General features: G+C 39.7%; 1 protein-coding gene across 3 annotated transcripts in view; it reads right to left on the bottom strand.

Moving 5' to 3' along the window:
* The window catches only part of GRIA4 (glutamate ionotropic receptor AMPA type subunit 4), a 398973-nt gene that overhangs the window by 242969 nt on the left and 132407 nt on the right, over window positions 1-23597 (bottom strand). For all 3 annotated transcript variants that reach the window (XM_047071078.1, XM_047071079.1, XM_047071080.1), the window contains exon 3: window positions 4011-4250. In XM_047071078.1, the coding sequence (XP_046927034.1) occupies window positions 4011-4250 (240 nt within the window). The remainder of the gene's footprint in view (window positions 1-4010; window positions 4251-23597) is intronic.

Below are 23597 nucleotides of genomic sequence, written 5' to 3'. Positions count from 1 at the left end.
CATTTCTAGGGAAGGACTTTGGAATATAATACATATTTATTTATATACAATACCATCTGGAATATAAAGAAACATTAAAGATAACATGAATGGACCTTAAAGACAATGCAGTTCAACTTTCCTCCTTCTCTGTCCCTGTCTCTATTTCTCCCTGACATATGTGGACAAACATACAGGTACGTTCACACAGTTCACCAAGAGCAGAGCAGAACTTGAAGAGAAGTCTTACATCAGAGGAAAGAAAATATCATTCCTTTGACGACAATTCATCATAAAAACACTACCTTAAGTTATGACAGAGTGAAGCTCTTGTATTTTATAAGATCAGTGTATCACTACGGGGATTAAGATTTCAGAAATAACTAAGTGGATCAATGAGATAACATATTCCAAAATAATGATTTATGACGCATCAGACAGCCATGTTCCACTCAAGATTGTGGAGAAATTCAGGGTCATATTAAGGCAGTTATTTGTAACAGGAAAAATGTTGAAATAAACAGTTAAGGATAACTGAAGATCAGAGAAAAGTACTAAAATGTACTAAACCATCTTATCTCTTGACAGGTGGTTCTATACATTATAAAAAAAATTCTTATCTTTAAAGTGGATGTGTGCTCTCTTTTTCTGCATGATGTGAAAATACTGATGACTCTTAGCCAACTATGTTTATGAGAGAAATTAATCAAGCTCACAACTGAAGTTCATACCTCGGTTGGTGATAGTGATACATAATTTTAAGCCCACTATCTAAGAAGAAATAAATTGATCTTGTGATCCTAAACTTATAAAATGAGCACAACAATTTCAAAGGGAGAAAAAATTATTACTGTCTTTTGCAAGTACTTAATTGAAACCAAGAATATCGGGAAGCACGGTCCTGTCATGATAGAGCGAACCATCTCAACACCACGACACGGCCACAAATTTCCATTTATAAAATAAGTAAATCACAGAGATGAAAAGTACAGCATAGGGAATAGAGTCGATACTGTAATAACACTGTATGGTGACAGATGGTGACCACACTTATTGTGGTGAACACTGAGTAATGCACAGAAGTGTTGAGTCACTATGTTGTACCCCTGAAACTAATAACATCGTACGTCAAATATACTTCAGTAAAAAATATAAAGAGCCATCTTCCTGATATGTTATTCTTTCATTCATGCAATTGCCCCTTGGGATAAAGGTGTCTGTTATGAAGATGGGTTGTATTACTCTACTAGAAGGCAGTGCAAAGGGCTGGCTGTTCATCCTGCAGCAACTACTAGAGAGAATTCAGAAATTTGAGAGCGTGACTTGCACTAGCTGGTTAAAAGCAGGACAGGGAGACAACAAGGAAAAGCAAGCTTTGTTCAGCAAGCCAATAGGAATGTTAAAGGTAACAAGATGCCATATTGGAAGAAACAGACCTTGTTCCATGAGGGGTTTAGGCCTTGGGAGGCAGAAACTCAGCCAGGAGAAAGATTCTTTCAAGAACGAAATAGGTCTGCTTATATTAGAGAGATTCCTGGACAGACGGGATGGGGCATGGCTCAGGGTTGAAGCATCTGATGTGCTACACAGGGGTGAGGATCCCGGAAAGTACATACTAGTGTGAAAGCAAAGCACCACTTTGAATCCCTGTTTGGTAGGGAGGCTGATGCACGAACGCCTACAACCTTCTTCTTGCCAGAGACTGACGGACCCAGGCACAGAGGGAAAAAGTAAGACACAGGACCCACTGATATTTCTATGAGATCAAGATGTCATAAAATAAGGATCTTGTGCCCAAAGTGACGAACTGAGCTATATCATAAAGAACCACATGAAGAACAGTCTCATCTATATATATCCCAGTATGTATTTCTTTACATCATGATTCAATTTTTTAACATCTTAAGTCAACTTTATTCAGGTGTAATTTTTTTTTTTTGCATTTGACATTCATATGTTACAACTGATGAAGCTATACTGACATATCATTATCACCTAAAGTCCTCGGTTTACATTAGGGTTCACCCTTGGTTTCAGACGTTCTATGTGTTTGGGCAAATGTATAATGACATGTCTACCATTATCATAGTGTCACATCATGATCCAATGCCAGCATCATACTGAGCAACTTCACTGCCTGACAAATCCTCTGTGATTCACCTGTTCATCCCTCTTTCCCCTTAACCTCTGGCAACCACTAATCTCTTTACTGTCTCCATAGCTTTGCCTTTTCCAGAACGTCATATAGTTGAAATACAGCATGTAGCCTTTTCAGATTGCCTTCTACACTTAGTAGGACTCTGGATTTAAGGTCCCTGCATGTTTTTTAATGTACTGATAGCTCACTGAATAATATTCCATTGTCTGGATGAACCACATTTATTTATTCATCCACCTACTGAAGGACATTTTGTTGCTTCTGAGTTCTGGTAATTATGAATAAAGGTGCTATAAGTATCTGTGTGCAGGTTTTTGCGGGGACATAAGTTTTCCACTTACAGGTAAATACCAAAGAGCACGAATGCTACATCACAAGGTAAGCACGTATTTAGTTTTGTAAAAAACTGCCACCTTGACTTTCAAACGACTGTACCATTTTGCATTCTCACCAACAATGAACAAGAGCCCCTGTTGCTCTGCAAGCTCACCAGCATGTGTCATTGTCAGTCATCTGGATCTTGGCCATTCTAATAAGGTAGTAATACCTCATTGTTGTTTTAGGTTGCCTTATGGTTCAATTTTCAGTGTCCTCTTGTTGAAGGATTTTTCCAAAAGTTAGAAATGAACAGAATGATTTCTCTCATCTATCATACATACAAAGCTCTAGGATGCTTTGGATTTTTAGGTATTGGAAAATGTCATCACAAGACATGGGTAGGCTCCCATATTTCCAAATGAGAATTACGGCATGTGGCAACCATGCAAAAAATACACTGATGATATTAAGTTTTCTAAACTTGTTACTGAAAGGAAAATTTAGCAAGAAAACCAATATAAAATGTACTAGGACCACCAGTGGTGTGACATCTTATAGGATATACCATCTCTGAAAATAGGAAATTATGCTTTGGCCTTTGAAGATAATTACATCTTCAAAAGATTTATTTTGCTTGTTCATTGTTTCATGCTTATTGTTTTACTCATGTCACAGATAGAATTCTATTCAATGATATTCTCAAAACGTTGCCAGTTTGAATTTTTATTCCAACTTCTTGTCATATATACTCTTTAAGGGAAAAATATTGAAGATAAAAAGCCCAAAGGGAGTTCCCTGCTGTTTATTCTGCAATATAACCTGTTGCTGTGATTCTAGACACTAAATAGAAAGAAAAAATAAAAAAAAGAATATGCGAATTTAAGTTATGTCTCGCAATGAAAAGTCAAAGTATCTCAAACCTGTATAAAAATGGATGATTGTCAATAACTTACTCACCTTGTTTTTCCAACACATGGGTTGCACAGTATCAGTTCCTGATCTTCAGAGCCCGATAGGTTATGGTAAAATGTAAGGTTGCCAGGGCCCCGAAGCCTTACCCCAAATCTGTACCGCACTGTCACCACATTTCAATTACTCACTTCAAATTTCACATGTCAAACCCATGGATATGGTTCAACTACTACTTTCTTTTTCCTTTTTCTTTTTAAAATAAAATTATAGATATAGAGATGCAGACAGAAAAATCAACTTGCTCCCTTAAAGACATTCCAAGACATGAAATCATCTTCACTTGAGGCAAAAGACATTTATTTCCTGATTGTACCTGAAATATCATCACAGAAATGTTCAAAGAAGTATTTATCTTGATTTCAGCTAAGTCACAGAGCATGGTTGGTTCATGAATAACCTGGTGCATCTGATGCTCATTTAATTAGAAGTTTCCAGATAAAATTACTGATAATACCCATTGACCCTTTTCTGATTTTAGCTGTAGTAGAGCTCAAATTATTTCCCTAAGTCACAAAAGTGATACCAGGCCACTTCTGGTTGAAAGTTAGGGTTTTACTCATGTGGGCGTGGAATTGCGACTTACCCCTGTCCGTGTCGTACAGGAAGACGAAACAGTTCCATTCGTAGTGGTCCAGCAGACTCAGGAGCGCGCCCCGCAAGGACGGTCTGAGCTGCAGCACAAACTGGCTCTCCCCCTCCGTGGGGAAACTCGGTGTGATGAGGGAGATGTGCAAGGCGCTGCAGAACGAGGTCAAGGTGTGTACCGACCTCTTATCGTAGAGTCCGAAAATGGCGAACACTCCTCTAGAATACTGGGAACAGACTGAAAAAGAGAAGGAAAGAAACACACTATTAGCACACTCAAGCTGGTGAGTTTGCACATCTACAGTCCATGAACTTAAAAAAAAAAAAAAAGTCAGAATCACTCGTAGAGTCAGGAACATAAGGAAAGTAAAAGTGGAGAGTGCACTTAATTGTGGAATTAATTAACGGATTGCTGAGTATGTGCTCAGAGCCTTGCACTGGCCTGGTAACAAGGAGCCATAGGTTTCCTCTCTCCAGAAGCCAGTTCAGGGCTGTGTTCCCAGACAGAGACTAGGAAGACCCCGGCCTCCAGGAAGACCCCACCAACATAAGTCGCCTCCACTAGGAAAACCCCGGCCACCAGGAAGGCCCCGGCCGCCAGGAAGACCCTGGCCACTAGGAACACCCGGCTGCTAGGAAAACCCCGGGTTGCCTGGTCCACCAGATCTGCACCTGTTGGTAAGGCAGCTCGTCCTGAAGGAGTACTGGGGGCTGACCCCGAGGCAGAGAGAGAGATGACTCCATAACAAAGGGACCCCAGCCCCACGCCGGGAGTTGCCCCCGCAGGGGTGGTACTGAGGCTCCGGTACAGATTCGCCCGCCCTGGGGCGCAGAGAGAAAGCTGTGGTTTAAAGGAGCAATGAGAGGGGCGCCTGGGTGGCTTGGTCGGTTCAGCATCTGACCCGCCCGGCTCAGGTCACGATTTCTGGGTCCCTGGGATCCACCCTCCCATCTGGCTCCGGGCCCGCAGGGCGGACCCTGCTTGGAAATCTCTGTCTCCACTCTCTCTGCTCCTCACCTGCCCGGGCTCTCTCTGCCCTGTCTGTTTCTCTCAAAACAAACAACTTAACATCTAAGAAACAAAGGAATAACCAGAACCCAAAGAAACCAGGCCTAGCAGGAAGCCCGGAAGGTGGGGGGTGGAGCGACTAGAGGTCTTCCGGGTCAGAGGTCGGCGAGCGCCCCCGGCGTGCCCTCTGCCCAGGGGAGACCGCGGCGAGGCCCCAGACTCAGTTCCAGGTGCCGTGGAAGCGCGCCGCCTCCGCCTCCGCCTCCGGGAGCTCTGCCACAGATGCTCTCGGGCTCGGAAAACAACCCCGGTGGAAAAGGGCAAGTACAACGTAACAGGTGTGGCCTTGGAGCCCCACGAAAGAGTGCGGAGCCGCTGGAAGTTTCACGGTTCGTGCTCCCCCTCCACCTGGACGGCGCGGAGCCCCAGCCGCCCCGCCCCCCAGGCACCCTCAGGGCACACACCTCCCCCAGCCCACCTCCACCCTGTCCACCCGGGGGCGTCCTCAGTGCCCACAGCCCCGGGGCCACCCCACGTCCAGCCCGTCCACAGGGTAGCCACAAGGCAGAGTGACCTGGGACCCCCAGTCCACCAGCCACTGGGCACAAAGAGTCTACACAAGCGTCGACCATCCACACATCATGCCTTCCAGTTGGAGAAAGGTGGCTGTTCAGCGTCATTCACTGAAACAAATAGGAGGTCAAGCAAAGTGTGGATACAGAGGAATTTGCTCCAAATGAAAAAACAAGACAGAACTCCATAAAAAGAACGAAATGAAATAGAGATAAGCAATCTGAAATGTTACTTTTTTTTTTTTTTTTTAAATCACAACCTTAGAGTTCTCTTGAACCATGTCTGAAAACAAGTTAAGCTGTCTGGAAAATCACTGTTGGGCGTCCTCAATACTCAGGGGAATTGTGATCAGCTGTGTAGCTTCTAGGTTGGATATAAAGCTAACACAGAGCAGTTTCATAACCCAGCAGAACCAAGTCCCCCCTGCAGTAGACAGGTGCACAATGTCCCATTCTTTCCCTTCTATGTTCCCAGTTGTTGCAAGGACAATGAGGCAAATACAAAAAGAGAAAACAAAACAAAAACAAAAAACAAAAACTCTTCTCAAGATTCTTGCCCAGCTACATTTTGATCCCTCTTTTGACATGACCAAATTCTAGTCCAAACTTGGATGACTTTTTCTAATTTACCTTTATTTAATTTAATTTTAATTTTATTTTTTAAATGTTTTTCATTATTTTTGAGAGAGAGAGAGAGAGAGCAGAGGAGGGGCAGAGAGAGAGGAAGACAAAGAATTTGAAGCAGCTTCCAGGCTCTGAGGTGTCAGCACAGAGCCCAATGCTGGGCTCAAACTCATGGACCATGAAATCATGACCTGAGTAGAAGTCACACACTTAACCAACTGAGCCCCCCCAGGCACCCCTCTAATTTACCTTTTAAAGGATACAAACTTGCATGAAAAAAAAAATACTCCATGTATGCAATAAAGCAAGACTGTTTGAATTCCAGATTCTTAGAGTTTACCACATAATGGTTTTAAGGTCCATTTCTCCTTGGCTTATATGGCTAGTTTTTTTTTTTTTTCAACGTTTATTTATTTTTTTGGGGGACAGAGAGAGACAAAGCATGAACAGGGGAGGGGCAGAGAGAGAGGGAGACACAGAATCGGAAACAGGCTCCAGGCTCTGAGCCATCAGCCCAGAGCCTGATGCGGGGCTCGAACTCACGGACCGCGAGATCGTGACCTGGCTGAAGTCGGACGCTTAACCGACTGCGCCACCCAGGCGCCCCTTATATAGCTAGTTTAAGAAGGCTTTAGTTCTATGAAATGTTTATGTTTTCTGATTTTGGTTACTACTTTTAATTGCTAAGTTCATTATGAAGCCTTGAATATTGGATAATCTAGAGGTATTTACCTTAGGAGTAGTTCATTGTGATACAAAGAAATTAGATTCTGCTTTGTTGAAGCAGTAATAGGCTCTTGGAAAAAAAAATTAATTACCTTAATAACATTTATATCCATCTACAATACCTGGGTTTTAGGAAATTAGGAGGCAAAATTAAATAAGATGAATTAATAAAACCTGGCAGTATTTCTTCTGTTCTTGTTTATTTTGCTTCTGAAATTGGGGATACAGTCTGAGCAATGTAATTATAGCAGAAGAAGGTACCAGTTAAAAGAAAATGGATGTTACTGGTATTCTTTAGATGAGGTGCTCTAAGAGATATTGTATATATTGTGGAAAAACTAAAGCCTAACTAAGGGACCAGCGTCTATATTCAAATGGATAAGACTAGGATAGACCTGACCTTAAAAAATAGAAGATGTATGTTACCTAACTAGAACTTCAAGTTGGAAGAAAAAAATAAAATATACAGGAAAGGCTGCAAACGTTGCAAACCAGTTCAAATCCTAGTGCTCTTGTTAGCCAGGTGACCTTCACTAAGTTATTTAATCTTACTTGCCTCAACTATAAATATATAATATGCCAAAAATTAAATAACATAATGTATGTAAACGTACTATTACATATGGGAGACAACCAATAAGTGGTGAGTTATATAAAGAAATTCCACCAAGGAAGAACATCCAATTCTAATTCTGTGCTCACCCATGAACTACCATTTGATCACCTGAGTAGACTGACTAATCTAGAAGGCTTGGTCTGACAGTGTGACTGCCTTCAATTTTCTCACAATATATAAGACACAAGGTAATGTAACATTTGGGTATCCGGAGTTGCAACTCAATTCATTTATATAACTTAAGAGACTTGATCTGATAAATCAAGTTGCTGGATCAGATGTTAACCTTGTGAATGTTCCACCAAGGCTTTGGATGTATTTACATAAGTGCTATCTATATATTTAGCATACAACCAGGTGGGAGTCGCTTGGCTCCTTTGTAAAGTTTTCATATTGTCCTGTTCTCTTGACTTTTATGCAAATTGAGGGACCACTCTCAATCTTTCCACAGTAAATAATCTGGTTTAAATAATTTTTATTTTACCCTATTGAAAAAAAATTTGAAGAGCATCAGAACTCAAATCTAAGATACTGGCTTTCAGTTTGGTGTTGAAACTACAAACATGTTAATTCTTGTTCAAGAAAACATAATAAACAAATCCTGTACTTTAACATACTCATGTATGTTATAAACATTTACATAATCCTTTCTGTTACGGCATTTTAGAACCATACCATTGTCAAGTTTGGGTTTCCAAACTGTTTTTCTAGGAACCCCACAAGTTCTCTAGGAGGACTTGAATAGTTTTGCAGAAACTTTTTTTTTTTCTAAATTTCTTTATTTATTTTGAGAGAGAGAAACAGAGTGTTGAGCAGGGGAGGGGCAGAGAGAGAGGTAAAGAGAATCCCAAGCAGGCTCCATACTGTCAGTACAGAGCCCAATGAGGGGCTAGAACCCACAAACTGTAAGATCATGACCTGAGCCAAAATCAAGAGTCAGATGCTTAACCAACTGAGCCACCCAGGCGGCCCTGCAGGGAAAGCTTTGATGAGACAGAAAAGGGTAGTACAGTATGCCACTCCCCCCCCCCCCCCAAAACCCTACAGCACATCTTATTTCATCTATTTCAAATATTGAGCTACTGCCTATATAAACTTTTATATAAGAATAGTATTGAACTACTACTTTAAAAAAAAGGTCAAAACAATGAATATACTCTGTACAAAGTTCCCCAACTGTTTTTTTTTTATTATATTGTTGTCATGTAATCATTATGACTTTCCACTACTCTGGTGCTTGCTACATGATTTAGCTTAATTTATTCTACCTGTGACTCAACAAACTCAATATTTTCTGATATTTAATCATCTTGTATCTGCTTTCATTCATTTGCATCATCATAAATATCTACTCTGTTTCACCGCCATCTGTCATTCTGCTTCTCATAAACTTATTTTGTCACTCACATTTTACTTTCCCTTTGCAAAGGTCCAGTTTTAGTAGGATTCATTTGAATTTTTCTTTTTGGTCTATTTCATTTAGATTATTTGCTTGGCAGGTGAAGATTATTGGGTTTCCTATGTATGTGGATAGATTGTCAGTCAAATGTTCAATGTTATTATCTTGATGTGATACCCCACATAGTATTTTATTTGGTCCAACAGACTCAAATTCTGGAATATAATTATTTCTATATTTAGTACTATACTCTAGCTTTGCAAACACTCAAATCGAAATTTGTTTGGTGGTATCTTATGATATCTATTGTTGCTTACCATACAGATAATTATTCAAACAATGGATCTTTTTCTTAAACTATATAAATGCATACACAAATTAATGAGAGTAAAATAAGCTGAGTACCCATGTGTTCAGACATGTATACACAAAAGGGAAACTGAATTTTAACGTTCTTGTGTAACATGGCTGAATATAACACAGAAGAAGTAATGCTTAGTCACCAACAAGATGTGATGACAGTATGCTGATATACTTGGGGATACAAACAGTAATCAGGATAAGACTTTGAAATAATCCAGTTATATTTTTAAGCACATATTATATATTCTGCTTCACTAATGAGATCACTAGGATTGTGTATTATGTGGATAAATTCCTAATATAAACACATCATATTAATCCATTCATCTTTTACCTGATGGTGTCAATTAACCAGATCAGTCTTCTCATCAGGTAGTTACCCCATCCCATTCCAGATGCCCAGCCAAGTCACATGATAATATAATTTGATGATTCATAGCTTCCCATTGCATGTAAATCAAATGACATGGTTTTAGCTCAGTGTTTTGCCAGTTGTGGGGCATAGATCCAGGTGCTGTGCTGGCTTTTCCGTGACCTCCGCCTCAGGGGTAGGAAGAGTGCAGGCCGGTGCTCATTTCCTTCCTTCCTTCCTTCCTTCCTTCCTTCCTTCCTTCCTTCTTTCCTTTCTTTCCCTCTCTCTCTCTCTTCTATCTATCTATCTATCTATCTATCTATCTATCTATCTATCTAGAGAATGAGACAGACAAAGACAAAGAGGATTGGAGAAATCTGAGCATGTTTCTTTGAGGGAATGGAGTCAGCAGAGAGGGAAATACATACAGAAGAGAAAAGGGGTACCAAATAGGGAAGGCCCCAAATAGAATGTATAGGGTCAAGGGCACATATAAAATTGGCCTTGAATGAGATGTGCAGGTGTGTGGAGGGTAATTCATTCTAGAGTTCAAAGATCAAAAGATAACATTGTATAGGGTACAGTTTCCTACCTGCACTGATCTAAGAGACAGGGTTGCAGCAGCGAGATTCATTCAATAAAGCTGTGTGAAAGTGGCACCAGTTACAAATAATTGCAGAGAGGGGCACCTGGGTGACTCAGTCAGTTAAGCATCTGACTGTGGCTCAGGTCATGATCTCCAAGTTTGTGGGTTCAAATCCCCACACTGGGGTCTGTGCTGACAGCTCAGAGCCTGGGGCCTGCTCTGGATTCTCTCTGTCTCTCTCTGCCCCTCCCACTCAAAAAATAAATAAAAACATTAAAAAAATACAAACAATTGCAGAGGGTAGGAGAGGAAACTAAAAAAACATACATTATAAACTTCATGATGAGAGGGAACCCTTCTTATTTTATCCATAACTGTATCCAACTCAACACATACAACACAGTACCTATAAAACCTTATGGGATGAATGACAAAACAAAATGAAGGATTAAGTGACCACGGACAGAAGACAAGATATGAAAATATAAATTAGAAGTGGCAACAATTTAGAAATTCATGATTTTCTTCAGGCACAACATGCAGATGGTAACCAAAATGAAAGACAATGAGGAGTTCAAAACTTTCCTCCTTGGAACGAATTCTTCTCTTGCTTACCCAACACACGCTTTCCTGGGTCTCCACTTATTGGAATGCTGTTCTCAATTTTCCCCCTTGCAACTCCCTGTCTCACCAATCTTCTCATCTTCTTCTATACCCTTTCTTCAGATACTGTCATCTATTTCTATGACTTCAAATATTATCCGTGTGCCAGTAATTCCCTGATTAAGACCTTCAGGTTTTATTATTTCCTATGAGTTTAGACTCAAACATCAATACTTAATGTTTCCCTTTGTTGTTTTTTCGGCACCTAAGACCCAGATGGGCCAAAACAGGACCCTTCATTTTTCTTTCAGAACCTCGTTTCTGTCCCCCATCCCAATAAAAAGCATGGCCATCTATGAAAATATTCTTGATCCATAACTTCCTTCTATTCCCACATGAAGTCATGAGAAAATCTTGATGGTTTTACCTCCAAAATATCTAAAATATATCAAAATTCCTCCAACTCCTCTGTATCTCCACTATGCTGCCATTGTCCTGCCCAGTCTACTAGTGAAGTCTCCAAACTGTACTTCCTGTTCCTAGTTTTCTTCCTTCCCCATCATTCTCCACTCAGCAGAGTGTGATAAGATGGCCTCATTGCTAATTAATGTCCCACTGGATTTTCCTCATATTTAAACTAATATCCACATGGTCTAAAATGCTCTTATGAGGAATAATATTAAAAATTATATGCCAACAAACTGGACAACCTGGAAGAAATGGACAAATTCCTAAGCACCCACACACTTCCAAAACTCAAACTGGAGGAAATAGAAAACTTGAACATACCCATAACCAGCGAAGAAATTGAATCAGTTATCAAAAATCTCCCAACAAGTAAGAGTCCAGGACCAGATGGCTTCCCAGGGGAATTCTACCAGACATTTAAAGCAGAGATAGTACCTATCCTTCTCAAGCTGTTCCAAAAAATAGCTGTTTCAAAAAATAGAAAGGGAAGGAAAACTTTCAGACTCATTCTATGAAGCCAGCATTACTTTGATTCCTAAACCAGACAGAGACCCGGTAAAAAAAGAGAACTACAGGCCAATATCCCTGATGAATGTGGTTGCAAAAATTCTCAATAAGATACTAGCAAATCAAATTCAACAGCATATAAAAAGGATAATTCACCATGATCAAGTGGGATTCATTCCTGGGCTGCAGGGCTGGTTCAGCATTTTCAAATCAATCAATGTGATACATCACATTAATAAAAGAAAAGATAAGAACCATATGATCCTGTCAATTGATACAGAAAAAGCATTTGACAAAATTCAGCATCCTTTCTTAATAAAAAGAAAGTCAGGATAGAAGGAACATACTTAAACATCATAAAAGCCATTTATGAAAAGCCCACAGCTAATATCATCCTCAATCGGGAAAAACTGAGAGCTTTCTCCCTGAGATCAGGAACACGACAGGGATGTCCACTCTCACCGCTGTTGTTTAACACAGTGTTGGAAGTGCCAGCATCAGCAATCAGACAACAAAAGGAAATCAAAGTCATCAAAATTGGCAAAGATGAAGTCAAGCTCTTTTTGCAGATGACATATTATACGTGGAAAACCCAATAGACTCCACCAAAAGTCTGCTAGAACTGCTACATGAATTCAGCAAAGTTGCAGGATACAAATCAATGTACAGAAATCAGTTGCATTCTTATACACTAATAATGAAGCAACAGAAAGACAAATAAAGAAACTGATCCCATTCACAATTGCACCAAGAAGCATAAAATACCTAGGAATAAACCTAACCAAAGATGTAAAAGATCTATATGCTGAAAACTATAGAAAGCTTATGAAGGAAATTGAAGAAGATATAAAGAAATGGAAAGACATTCCATGCTCATGGATTGGAAAAATAAATATTGTTAAAATGTCAATATTACCCAAAGCTATCTACACATTCAATGCAATCCCAATCAAAATTGCACCAGCATTCTTCTCGAAGCTAGAACAAGCAATCCTAAAATCTGTATGGAACCACAAAAGATCCCGAATAGCCAAAGTAATATTGAAGAAGAAGACCAAAGTGGCAGGTATCACAATCCCAGACTTTAGCCTCTACTACAAAGCTGTAATCATCAAGACAGCATGGTATTGGCACCAAAACAGACACAAAGATCAATGGATTAGAATAGAAACCCCAGAATTAGACCCACAAAAGTATGGCCAACTAATCTTTGACAAAGCAGGAAAGAACATCCAATGGAAAAAAGACAGTCTCTTTAACAAATGGTGCTGGGAGAACTGGACAGCAACATGCAGAAGGATGAAACTAGATTGCTTTCTTACACCATTCACAAAAATAAACTCAAAATGGATAAAGGACCTGAATGTGAGACAGGAAACCATCCAAACCCTAGAGGAGAAAGCAAGAAAAGACCTCTCTAACCTCAGCCACAGAAATTTCTTACTTGACACATCCCCAAAGGCAAGGGAATTGAAAGCAAAAATGAACTACTGGGACCTCATGAAGATAAAAAGCTTCTGCGCTGCAAAGGAAACAATCAACAAAACTAAAAGGCAACCGACAGAATGGGAAAAGATATTTGCAAATGACATATCGGACAAAGGGCTAGTATCCAAAATCTATAAAGAGCTCACCAAACTCCACGCCTGAAAAACAAATAATCCAGTGAAGAAATGGGCAGAACACATGAATAGACACATCTCTAAAGAAGGCATCCAGGTGGCCCACAGGCACATGAAAAGATGCTCAACGTCGCTCCTCATCAGGGAAATACAAATCAAAACCACACTCAGATATCACCTCACGCCAATCAGAGTGGCTAAAATGAACAAATCAGGAGACTACAGATGCTGGAGAGGATGTGGAGAAATGGGAGCCCTCTTGCATTGTTGGTGGGAATGCAAACTGGTGCAGCCGCTCTGGAAAACAGTGTGGAGGTTCCTCAAAAAATTAAAAATAGATCTACCCTATGACCCAGCAGTAGCACTGCTAGGAATTTACCCAAGGGATACAGGCGTGCTGATGCATAGGGGCACTTGTACCCCAATGTTTATAGCAGCACTTTCAACAATAGCCAAACTATGGAAAAAGCCTAAATGTCCATCAACTGATGAATGGATAAAGAAATTACGATTTATATACACAATGGAATACTACGTGGCAGTGAGAAAGAATGAAATATGGCCTTTTGTAGCAACGTGGATGGAACTGGAGAGTGTTATGCTAAGTGAAATAAGTCATACAGAGACAGACAGATACCATATGTTTTCACTCTTATGTGGATCCTGAGAAACTTAACAGAAGACCACGGGGTAGGAGAAGGAAAAAAAAAAAAAAAAGGTTAGAGAGGGAGGGAGCCAAAACATAAGAGACTCTTAAAAACTGAGAACGAACTGAGGGTTGATGGGGGTGGGTGATGGGTATTGAGGAGGGCATCTGTTGGGATGAGCACTGGGTGTTGTATGGAAACCAATTTGACAATAAATTTCATATTTAAAAAAATAATTAAAAAATAAAATTAAATTAAAAATGGCAAAAAAATTAGATTATCTAAAATTATTTGTATGTAGCCATTTTAGCTTAATTGTGGTATGTGCTGTTCTATTGTAATGGACTTTAGTAGTTTTTTAAAACAAGGTTAATAAAACTACAACCTTTCATATTTTAGAAATTTTACTAATAAAGGGCAGTCTTACCTTCAAAAAATAAAAAATAAAAACATAAAACGCCCTTATGATTTTGTCTTTACTAAAGTCATGGACCATTGCTCCCTCCCACACAAGACTAAGCCATACTCTCCCTTTTTGTGTTACTTAAACACACCTTCTCATCCACTTTAGGGCCTTGGCACTAACTGGCCAACCCTTGACTTCTCGCTGTTCCTGTCTCAGTGAACATGTCAATTCCTCCCAGAGCCTCTCCCTGACTCCTCTAGAAAACGAGGTTCCCAGAGCTCTAGTCATGCTCTACTGCATGACCTTGTTTTATTTTGTACATAGCTGTTATTACTTTTTGAAATCACCTTACTCATTTGACTGCTTATTTATCTCTTTTCTCCAGGACAGTAGGAGTTCGGCAAGAGGAGGGAACTTGACTGCCTTTGCACTGATTCAAGCTCAGACTCTAGAACTGGAAAAGAGAAAGCTCTCTGTCAGTGTTTGCTGAATGAACAAAATCATGGTTTCTCATAAAGGAAATGAGGAGAGAAGAAAGACTAAGAGGGTGTGGAATGATTGGCTGAAAGCCACAAAAACCAACTTGCCTGTTGCTGAGTTTACTCTGGCGGTTAAGTTCCCCTTTCCCTGGCCAGGAGTCTAGGCAACATACTGTTGGTGTCTATACGCATCTTTCCTCCCCTTTCAACTGTGTATCGACTCACCATTTTTCTTAAATGTTTACTTATTTTGAGAGACAGAAGGAGATAGAATCCCAAGTAGGTGTTCCACCGTCAGTGTGGAGCCCATCGTGGGGCTCAATCCCACAAACCCTGAGATCATGAGCTCAGCCGAAATCAAGAATCAGATGCTCAACCAAGTCACCCAGGCACCCCTCACCATTTGTTTTTAACTAAAGCTTAGTTACTGAAAACTGCCACGTATTGTGGCCTAAAAATTTCATGATTATTTATGAGGAAAACAATTGTAATCTTAACTATGTATTACTGTTTTTTAAAACAATTTAATGTTCAGTTAATGAGACGATTTTCTTTCACAACTGACCCAAACGTCTATATTGTATGTTTCTATCAGGGCGACATTATATTATCATTTTTATACATTTAATTTTGACTAGCTGGAATATGGTGAGGTGAGAAGTTTCATCAGCACTGGAGAGTCTGATCTCTGTCTGAAATGGTATAAATTCCAGGTCTGCTGCCCTCACCTACCTTCCCCTGCACAGCAACTTGGTCCTAGACTGTCCTGAGGATTGTTTCTCACCCTGTATTTACCTAATTTCTACCTATTATTTTTTATAATCCTGCCATTTGTCTTTCTTCTAAAAGAACTCTTATCACTCACCTGGATTTTTAAAATAATGTCTCTTAAAATACCAATAGTCTATTGGAAAACTTTACAAAGTCAGGAAGTATTACTTAAGCACCTTCCCTCTTTCTCTGATTATTTGATGTTAAAATGATGAGCTCCTCATGTTCACATTTGAAAAGGCTCAATCAGATGGTGGATAGAGCATGCTGGGCCCAGAATTCATTAATTTATGCCCTTAAGGAATTATCATAGATTATTAATATGTAAAAGCTAATTTTCTTAGACTTGTAAGCAGTGGTTAGCTGGAGTACATAAAGTTACTGAAGCTAATCATTCTAAATGACAAGTCGAAATGCAAATTACACCAAAATATTTCACTTCAATTATGTCACAATTAAGTACTTCCGCTTTCTCAGATGTCTTCTCCGAAGATGCTTCTGGACAATGCCATCAAAGATCACAACGAGATGTAATCACTCGCGTGGCCCTGCACATGCTCTCCTTCGGTTTTATGACATCTCAGCTAGAAAGCACATTTCAATTCTAAATTAAACTAATCGAGAGCTCAGTAAAAATATACAGGCTTGTTTGCACATTTCTTTCCAGAGTCAGGCCATCATAATGGAAACACATGGCTCATTTTGCTTCCAAGGCCCATAAAGGAAGAAGCAGAAGGCTATTTGCAACGCTCAGCACAAGAAGCAAAGACTTCATCCTGTGTAAAAATGGCTGCTCGGGCAGTCATTTGGGTGCTGCGAAGATCATAGGATTCTTTTATACTGCTAATATATAACCATAAGGACTCCAACAAGTAAGTCTTTAGAAGGAAGGAAGGTGAGAGGAGAGGAAGAAACCAGTTCTGAAGAGCGCATAAATCCTAACAGGTGTGTTGGTTCTTCGCCTTGTCAACTTCCAGCCATAAAGAAAATTACAGGGGAAAGGCACCCAGTGATATACTGTTCCGCATTCAAGGATCTGGAACATATTTTCACCTTTAAGTGGCTCCTTAATGGAAACATTCGATTCATCATCTATATTTTATACTATACAACTGAGTGGCGTAATTGCTTCAGAGTTCTTTGTATGCTCGAGAAACTTTTTCAAGGGTCTAAATAATATGTCGAAAGCTTTTCTTCATCAGAGGAGACGCAGCTGTCCTACTGAAAAGCATTTAAATGCATCATGGGAGTGGATAACATCAATTAAAAATGGAATGGAATAATATTGGACAGATATTGGAGTGGGTTTTACAAACAACTGTTCTCACGAATATCGTGCTTCCTGGAGAGCAGAAGTGTCATCACTTATCTTGGGTACAGAATCTGTGACATCTCTTGAATGTCTGTCTGTACTACCAGACGTAACAGCAAGGACTGATGGGTCCTGCCATCGTCTTCTTCCCTCTCCAGCATCCAGCATCATGCTTGGCACATAGCTGGTGTTCAATACATAACTGCTGAATCAACAGGCAAATCATAGAGGCAAAGAGGAGGTCATGTGTGAAAGGCATGTGAGATTTGTGAAGATAGTGGATCTCATCATTTCAGTGGGACACACAGCCATCTGAAGCAAATCTAACAAGTAAAATTGTGTTTTGACAAAAGATCACAATGTCTCATTGTACTTAATAGGACACAATTTAGCAAAGTTAATTCACATTCAACTTATCTGGAATCCACAGCTTACACACTTGTAATGGGGCTACCTGCTGTGTGCATTAGGCTAAGGACCCACACCCAGGTGCTCTAGTGTCACGTCCTGAGCACAAGGGAGTCATCCAGGCAGCCAGCTGGGGAAAGGAATGGGAAGAAAGCCTACCAATTATTAAGCACCTACAGTGTGTCAGATTCTGCCACATTTTGTATTCATTATCTCATTCAAACTTCATGGCAACCCTACAAGGTAAGTCTTAAGTCTTCTCATTTTTCTTTTTCATTTTTAAAGATGAAATGTGGTAAAGTGATGCAGCTTGTATAAATGTACACATCTAAGTGGGGAAAAAGCAATGTTTAACCCAAGTCCGATTCCAAAGTTGACACTCATTCTACTCTACCACTTGAAAGGAGAATAGTTAAACATTTCTACCATCTTGCTCTGCTGAAGGCATTTGGGCCATTACACCTTGACTGCTACCGGAAGAGGCAATGTAAGAACATTTACACTTCATGGAAACAGAAGTAGGTTTTAAGGGATTATGGAAAATTGGTTTCTCTTAAAAAAGCCACTTCTTAAAACAAACCAAGTTTTAGCTGTCAGTGTAAAAAGGACAAGCACAGGGTGCCTGGGTGGCTCAGTTGGTTAAGCATCTGACTTCAGCTCAGGTCACAATCTCGTGGTTCATGGGTTTGAGTCCCGCTTCGGGTGAGCCCCGCTTCTCTCTCTCTCTCTGTCTCTCTCTGTCTCTCTCTGTCTCTCTCTCTCTCCCTCTCTTCTCAAAGAAAATTAAAATAAATAAATACAAAGGACAAATACATATATAACTCAGAAGAATGAGATCACAATATGCAATGTTTCCTTTTGGGGGGGTGGTAATTGTATGTTTCTAAAATACACTGCACAAAATCTTGGAAGAGAATTTACAGGTAACCATGACTAGATGAAAATACTGAACACCTGTATGGTTTAGTTTATGCATATATGAAGACAGATACTAAAAGGTTTTCCCATTCTAGAGTATAATATTAGAACCAGTGGTCAGACGTTAGTAAAGATCATAAAATAGCTGGTTTAATTCTGTGTTGTGATACATTATTTTGCCTATATTCAAATTTCAAAAACAACTGTCAGACCTCTGGGCTGTACAATAAGAAGGCTAATGTGAAATGGAAATAATAAGCTGGTCCAGTTACTTTGTCTAAGTTATGTTTTAAGCTTTTTGATTGCTCAGAGACATTTCCAGAGTTTATAAAGCACTTTACTTCTTCCTTATAAATTATTAGGGTATTATAGAACAGAATGGTGTCTAATAAAAACACTATTTTGTTCCCTATGATGTTAAACCATGATTCACTATTCAAAGAACACTATTAATCTGTTCTGACTGTGCGTGTGTGCGTGTGTGTGTGTGTGTCTGTGTGTGTGTGTGTGTGATGAAAACAGAAAATGCCTTTGGATTTTGAGAAATAATAGAATATGCCTTGCTTCAATAATCACTATAATCACAATCCTTTCAAATGCACTAAAACTTGAACTATATATTTCTTGTTTTTACACTAAAACAGCATTTTTTCCCTCCCTGGTAACTTTTCTTAGAATAGTTAAAATCACTTATAAAAAAATGCCAGGTTTTATATTAGAACATAGACTTTTGAAAAAAATTGAAATTTATGTACATCTGTTTCCTAGCAAATAAAGTGAAGTTTATTCACCTCATCCAAAGGAAAAGCAATTATGCAATATAAGGTTTCATTATGCATATAAAGTCATGAATGCCAAGTGTTGAAGAGCTTGTTGAAGGAAGTCATCAAAAGGACGTGACCAATGGTTGACCCATGAGCTGGCCCTGGGGAATCAGAGCCTCCTCCTCTTCTCCTTGTCCTTGGAATATGTGTTCCACTGGCCTTCCCTGCTCCTGGACATGGCCTTCAGATAGCGATGTGGTGTTGGGAGCATCTGAACAGTATATGTGATGGAACCTTCTGTATAATCCTTTAAGATTCTGGCAGCCAAGTTGGACTGTTTACTCATCTTGTGGCCACCCAAGACAAGCCTCATATGTAAGTTCTCTTGCTTATTAACCCTGTCACCTACCAATATGGAATGGTCTAACACTTTTTCTTTCTTTCTCTTTCTTTCTCTTTCTTTCTCTTTTCCTTCCTTCCTTCCTTCCTTCCTTCCTTCCTTCCTTCCTTCCTTCCTTCCTTCCTTCCTTCCTTTCTCCTTAAAAAAACAACTCTATTGGGGCGCCTGGGTGGCGCAGTCGGTTAAGCGTCCGACTTCAGCCAGGTCACGATCTCGTGGTCCCTGAGTTCGAGCCCCGCGTCAGGCTCTGGGCTGATGGCTCAGAGCCTGGAGCCTGTTTCCGATTCTGTGTCTCCCTCTCTCTCTGCCCCTCCCCCGTTCATGCTCTGTCTCTCTCTGTCCCAAAAATAAATAAACGTTTAAAAAAAAAACAAAAACAACTCTATTATTGAAGTGTGCCTCTTTCTTCTGTCTTGCCCTGCCCTTCATGTACAGGACTTGCTGCAGAGGACACCCAGATAGCTCCCAAGGAGGCTGCAAACCAACAGAGATCATCTGGCATAGATACTATGCCATACGCTACATAGGGAGATTCTAAACTTTTTCTTAAATAATGTGATTACTTGACATGCTATTAAAGGAAAAAATATATTTCAGAAATTATATAAGTACACTGAGATACACAGTTTCCTGAATAATCATGACCATTTCATATATTCCAGTTTTCTAACATAGTCAACCTTTTTTTTTTTTTTTAAGAGTGGTAGAATTAATGGCTATTCTCTCAATGTGGCTTTGCAGCCACCTGGTCATTCACTAACATTAACTTCCTCTAAATAAAGACTGCAAAATCCAGCCCCCACAGGGGCTAGTCAGGGAGCTAGCTGGGTGAAACAGACCAAGCGAAGGGTGGTGATGTCAGCAGTGAACTTGAGAATACTTACCCACCTCAAAGGGCCTCACCACTCTCACCCGCAGGTGACTGATGCTGGGACAGATTAATGCCTCAATGTGCCTGGCAATTCTGTATTTTCAACAGAATGTATAAATATGAATATATGTGAGTAGTCTGCTCATTTAAAAATGTTGGCCACCAATTAAAACATTACTTATTTTAGAGTGGTTCAGGACAGATTTTATCTGTGGGCAGCGTATTTCCTAGACCTGACATTTTTCTGGAATTACTGTTGCCCCCCCCCCTTAATTCAGATATGACCATATGATGCCAAACTAAATCATCTGATCTCTGCAGTGTTTATCTTAACCTGGTACTGTTGAATTTTGCCTGTGTTCAAAAGTATGCATAAGTATTTAAGTGTGCACCTGTATAGCGCCAGGGGGGGAAAAAAACTTTGCTGGATTATGGAATTTCATGACTGGCTATATAGGTGGAACATCTCACTTTATAGACAACGAAAGTGAGTCCTTGAGATACACCATCACTACCCAAGGCCGTGAGACACTAAAGCAGACCTCCTTAGCTTAGAGAAAAAGTAAAGATAAAAATGCGCATTCCAGTGAGAGAAAAACTTTTAGCGAGATCATACCTATAAATTAATAGGTATTTGAAATTTATAGAGCAAGGATGCGATCTGTGAGCAAGAAAAGTACACATGTGTGTACTGTGTACAAAGGTGTCTTGGTAGTATTTAAAGCATATTTCATGAAATCGTTGTGCTCAGCAAGTATGACAAACACTTCTGTAGATTTTTATTATGGGTCTCAGCACATTTTAATTACTCAAATATTTAATCAGTAGTGCCTTCATGCCATAGAAACTGTTCTCCTTTTTCCACTGCCGATTAAGACAAATGGGTTGCTGATTTCTGCTATTCACTTACAGGCAGAGAAATGTATAAGCCACAGTCCACTATATTATAGAGTCTTTCGGCAAGGTTTTTGTTTTGTAGCTTGAGTTTTCCTTTTTCTTTTCTTCCTTCCTTCATTTTTCATTTCTTCTTTCTTTCCTTTTCCTTTCTTTTCTTTCCTTCCTCCCTTTCACTTTCTTTTTCATTCCTTTTCTTTCTTTCTTTCTTTCTTTCTTTCTTTCTTTCTTTCTTTCTTTCCCTTTCCTTCCTTCTTTCTTCTTTCTTTCTTTTCCTTTTTGTCCTTCCTTTTCTTTCTTTCTTTCTTTCTTTCTTTCTTTCTTTCTTTCTTTCTTTCCTTCCTTCCTTCCTTCCTTCCTTCCTTCCTTCCTTCCTTCCTTCCTTCTTTCCTTTCCTTCCTTCTCTTTCTTTCTTTCTTTCTTTCTTTCTTTCTTTCTTTCTTTCTTTCTTCTTTCTTTCTTCTTTCTTTTCCTTCCTTTTTGTCCTTTTCTTTCTTTCTTTCTTTCTTTCTTTCTTTCTTTCTTTCTTTCTTTCTTTCTTTCTTGATGTATTGCTCACAAACATTATGGGGTAAAGTTTCCAACAATTTAATCTAAAAGTGAATTGTTTTGAATACTATTTTGTGTTTGAGGTAGCTATGTATTAAGTCAGCATATAATTACTGATTTGCCTAGTGTGTCTCAGGTACTGTGTTAAAAGCTGAGATGACAAAAGTAAGCAAAATATATTCCATAATTTAGGGAATATGCAAAACTAGAACTTTATGTGATAACATCTGATCCCATCAAGGCTAGAATATTTGTTTCAACAATATGGAGCATCTCCTGAGTTGGGCCATGTGCTAAATGTTGGGGGCACTGCAGGAAGGAGTTCACATGTGATCCCTGCTTTTCATTGAGTAAATGATGACAAGTGGATTACGTGCCTATAAAGGGGGTGGAGTAGTCAGACGCTAGAATGACACACATTTAATCTGAGTGTGAACGAGGAGTATGCCAAGTGGGGAAACGCATTTTCAACACAACAACTGGAAACTGAAAAGGGTTATAAAGAAACTGAAGACCATTTGGTTTGGTGCCTAGAGAGGGAGAGGATATGGTGAGTGATGAGGCCGAAGAGGTAGATCTTAGAGAACACTGTAAGTACCTCATTCTCACACTGATGGGAAGACACCTTCCAGTTTTGAAGCACAAAAAAAGGGGGAAATAATCTAATTCGTGGTTGTAGAATGCAAGCTGCTGTGTGGAAAATTAATTACGCTGGGCTGGTAACGCATCCTGGTGAACCTGAGAGCCAGTATTGTAGTAGGGCAGGCAAAAATTGTTGCTAATTTGGAATTCCGGGTTTGTGAGGGTGGAGAGAAGTACATGGGCTCAAGGCATAGGTAGCAAGGTGAATTAGTAGGCTTTGGTACTTACTGACACACACACACACATACTCACACGAGTACGAGGCAAAACTCACGTCTCAGTCTCTCCCTAAAGCAACTGGCCAAATGCCGACTGGCGCATTCATCCTTCTCAGAGGCGGAGGACAGCTGTGGGAGAGCCAGTGAGTGCAGTTCTGTACGTACTGAGCTGCAGGTGCTTTGCAGAAAGTTCTGAGAAATGTCAACTAAATAGCTGCGTATGTGCACTCAAAGTTGGAGATAGAAATTTTGGATTTATGAAAAATAAATGGCGTCTGGATTTAGAAGAATAGACACAAAAGCTCGAGTGAGACTAGTAAAGTAGCCTTAGCAAGAAAGGCCAGAACTGATCTGTGGAGTGGAGGGTGTGAACCAGCAGAATCAGATCTCCAGAAGCATTCAGAAAGGCATGACAATAAGGACAAAATGAGCACAGTGCCATATCATGGTACCCCCAAGAAAACAAGCACTTCAAAACAGAGAGGGATCACTAGTATCAAATGCTGCTGGGGCAGGGAGACAGGAGAAAAATGGGAAAAACACAAGCCATTGGAAACCAAAGACAAACCAAGTAATGGGAAGAAGGAATTCTTAAAGATACAAATAATACATGAATTCCATATTATGTAGGAGCCTATTAATATGTATTTGCAAGCAAACTTCAGTTTCATATTTGTATCACATACAGGGAGGTCTTCTATCTACTTGTTTACTACACTAACACGGTATCCTATCTCAAATAGTGTCTCATCTAATAGTACGAGAATGAAGATACCATTGGTTGCAATTATTTTCTGAGACTGTGATAACTCTGAAACAATGTGGTAGAAACATATGAAGCTGTCTGAACTCTTTCTTT

Source organism: Lynx rufus, unplaced genomic scaffold (assembly GCF_022079265.1).
Source record: "Lynx rufus isolate CCGP_SWC_20201006 ecotype Redwood Valley unplaced genomic scaffold, mLynRuf1.p SCAF_9, whole genome shotgun sequence".
In the NCBI taxonomy this organism is placed as follows: Eukaryota; Metazoa; Chordata; class Mammalia; order Carnivora; family Felidae; genus Lynx; species Lynx rufus.
This window is presented reverse-complemented; position numbering and strand designations above follow the sequence as displayed.